Raw genomic sequence first — 3,171 nt, forward strand, 5'->3', positions numbered from 1 at the left:
TGTATGGGATTGTGTAAAATTTATATATATATATATATATATATATATATATATGAGCCATTCATTTTTAATTTCCAGCCATTTCATGCAGATTTTCTCAGTTGTTTGAAGTATTTCAGAGAAGTGTGCACTACGGGTGGTAACATCTCTGCTGCACAATAGTGATAAAACTGGCATTGGTCAATTTTACACAGCTCGATACACACAAAAACACAGCACTCACGCATTCATTTTCTCTACAGTGTTTTGTGTGTTTGCATATTTCATGGTTGTATGGTGCTGTTGATGTACCATACAGAGCTTTATTTTTATTTCAGCTGTTGGCTTGCTGACAATGAAAAATAAATCTAATGTACAAAGTAATCTAAATCTAATCTAATTTAAACCTTTTTCCTGTTCAGAGCCAGAGGAAGGTGAGGGGGTGGGAAGTTGTAACAACTGCAGCAATTAGGGTACACACTGGACATCAGCTGCAGGGCTAACATAGAGACACACAACCACACACACACTATTAAATCAATTTAAGCTTGCTAATTAACAAAACATATGTGTTTTTGTACAGTGGGAGGAAAACCATAGAAAGAAGGAAACTCATATAAACTTCATAGAAGTAGCTCAGACCAAACCAACTGCAAACTGCTATCTGATAAAGCTATTTTTTCCAAAAATGTAAGGTCCTTTAACTGACTCAAAATATTTGATAATTTAGAAAAATGTTAAAAAATAAAAAATAAAAATATATATTTGAAGACTCAGAACCTGGAGTGCCATTGTCTTGTTACTTTTTAGAATTTCTAAAAAAATTGGGCAAAACCAAAAAGATTTACATTACACATTATATTATAGCTTAAAAATGTGTCAGAGGAAACTTGTGCTTTAACAATTTTTATAATTAGAAATTTGTCAGAAAGTGCAATTCCTTAAAACTTCTGCTGTCCTTGGGTCAGCAGAAGGACAGCAGGAACATTTTAAAAATGGTCCTTTGAAACTTGCAAATTATTATTAATAATAATAATTAATTGGTTTTTTTTCTCTCATGTGATTTAAATATATATTTAATCATATTTATAAAAACAATAAAATTAGATGAGCTTTTCTTTTCATCACACTCATCCAGCAGTAGAACCGGCCTCTTCATGCAGGAGTTACTATATGACTTTACACTCTCATCTGGTACATGAGGGGAGGCTGACAAACAAAGTAAAAGTAAAAATAAAATCTTTTTTTTTCTAAGATTACTTTGTGAACACTCCTACAGTGTGCGCTCAGACATACTTTACATAGTTTCTGTAAAATAATAAAATTTCTGTTTGTTATAACCATTTTAGACAGTAACATTTTAGTTTTGTTCTTTGCAAGCACCAATTAACATTTCATCTTAAATTTGAATCCTTCATTAAATTGCGTTTTTTTTCTGCTTCTCTCTCTCTCTCTCTCTCTCTCTCTCTCTCTCACTCTCTCTCTCTCTCTCTCTCTCTCTCTCTTCTGTGTCAGCTGCCAAGTACAATGGTGAAGTCTACAGCAAGCGTCGGCTCATGGTAGAGCTGCCAACAAAGGGTGGCTTTCCTCTACAGCCAATGGGAAACTCCAGAACATCCATGGGCAACATCTCATCAATGACTCCAATGACCGCCAACACCATGGCTGCAAACCCTATGACTTCCAATCCCATGAACTCCACCATGACACAGATGACCTCAATGAACCCAATAGCATCCATGGCTTCTTTGACACCCATGACGTCTATGACACATATGACTTCACTCACCCCAATGACCTCCATGACTCCCATGACCTCCTTGGGTCCACTGACTCCAGAGCCTGTGGCCACCTATATCACTGAGATGCCAAGCATCTCCTCTGTCTCAAGCCTCCCAACAGAGAGACACATAGCAGGCGCAGTAGGTGGACTCAAACCAAATGGCCAAAAACCCAAAGGCAGCCATAGTCATGTTGCCCACAGCTCCCACAGCTCCCACAGTCATGCTCACAGCCACAGTAGCAAGCCGCCAGGACTTGGGGCTACTTCCCTGGCACATATGGTGGGGACTATGCCAGGTGGCACATCCCTGGGCATCTCCAGGGCTGCTGAGACCTCCTTTGGCTCAGGCTCAGCTACAATGGGCCGCCCATTGGCATACAGCTCCAACACAATCGCAACTGGGCATGCAACTGGGTTTGGCATAAAGGGCTGGGATGGAACTGAGACAGTAGGCAGGAGGAAGAACTATGGGCACAAGAGGCCCCAGTGCACCGTGCTGGAGCCAAACCAGCTCCACAGCACCAGGGGGCACAGCCACAGTCAACACTTCCTCCCCACACAGCCCTATTATGTGACCAACAGCAAAACAGAGGTGACTGTGTGAGAGAGGAAGAAAGTGAGAACAAATACAGATGAACGGATGCATGTGGAGTGTGACGCAAGTAATCTGAGGGGAGATGCCAGCTCCTGCGGTGTTCGAAGTTGAAGATCTACTTGTTTGTTTGTGTGACGAAGTGGAGGTTTATTGCTATGATGTATCCAAGTGGTCCTTGCCTCGAAAACAGAGCTCACCAATCACATCACTCAACAGACTTTCGTAGTCAAGACGGTGGTGCCTAAATGGGTGGTATCATAAAGGACCAACCTAAAAGAGCAGGAATGTCTGTGCACATGTAGGGATGTTAGAGTGTTGTCTCACAGCTAATATCTTCTCTGTAATGATGATGTCTGAGCACTGGAAGGTGGATACAAAAAGATGTCATGTGGGGTAAACAGCTAATGATATCAAAGTTTGGCTTTACAAACCAAGCCTGCGAAGCAATATAAAGGATAAAGCATTAAAACATCTCACAGTGAAGGAAAAATACATGTTTACCCCATTTTCTAATCTGTTTTATAAAACTGACAGGTTTGGAAGAACTATGATTAGTTCATGATTCACATCCAGATCTCCTGAGGGCTTTGAAGCGGACACGCTCGATGAGGGCGCTGGGCTTCGGATTGCAGACAGGCTTTGTACTGTGGCTATTCAAAAGAGCCTTAATAAGCTCCGCTGCTGAAGGTCACCCTTTTCTACAAGGTTCCAGCCGAGATGACAGCGGCTGTCACACTGGCATTGTTCTGTTCTGATCTCGTCTGTGTGCTGAAAGCTCGCCCAAAGGAAGGATGAAGCGGCAGAGGAGCAGCAA

At 41.5% G+C, this 3,171-nt stretch overlaps 1 protein-coding gene across 1 annotated transcript in view; it reads left to right on the forward strand.

Annotated features, from left to right (window-relative positions):
• Positions 1–2,366, forward strand: part of LOC119424160 (protein shisa-9A) — a 23,713-nt gene extending 21,347 nt beyond the window's left edge. Inside the window, exon 2 of the mRNA XM_037691627.1 lies at positions 1,495–2,366. Coding sequence (XP_037547555.1) covers positions 1,495–2,366 — 872 coding nt within the window. The remainder of the gene's footprint in view (positions 1–1,494) is intronic.
• The last annotated feature ends 805 nt before the right edge of the window (positions 2,367–3,171 follow it).

Source organism: Nematolebias whitei, chromosome 17, assembly GCF_014905685.2.
Source record: "Nematolebias whitei isolate Nwh7 chromosome 17, NemWhi1, whole genome shotgun sequence".
NCBI classification, from domain to species: domain Eukaryota; kingdom Metazoa; phylum Chordata; class Actinopteri; order Cyprinodontiformes; family Rivulidae; genus Nematolebias; species Nematolebias whitei.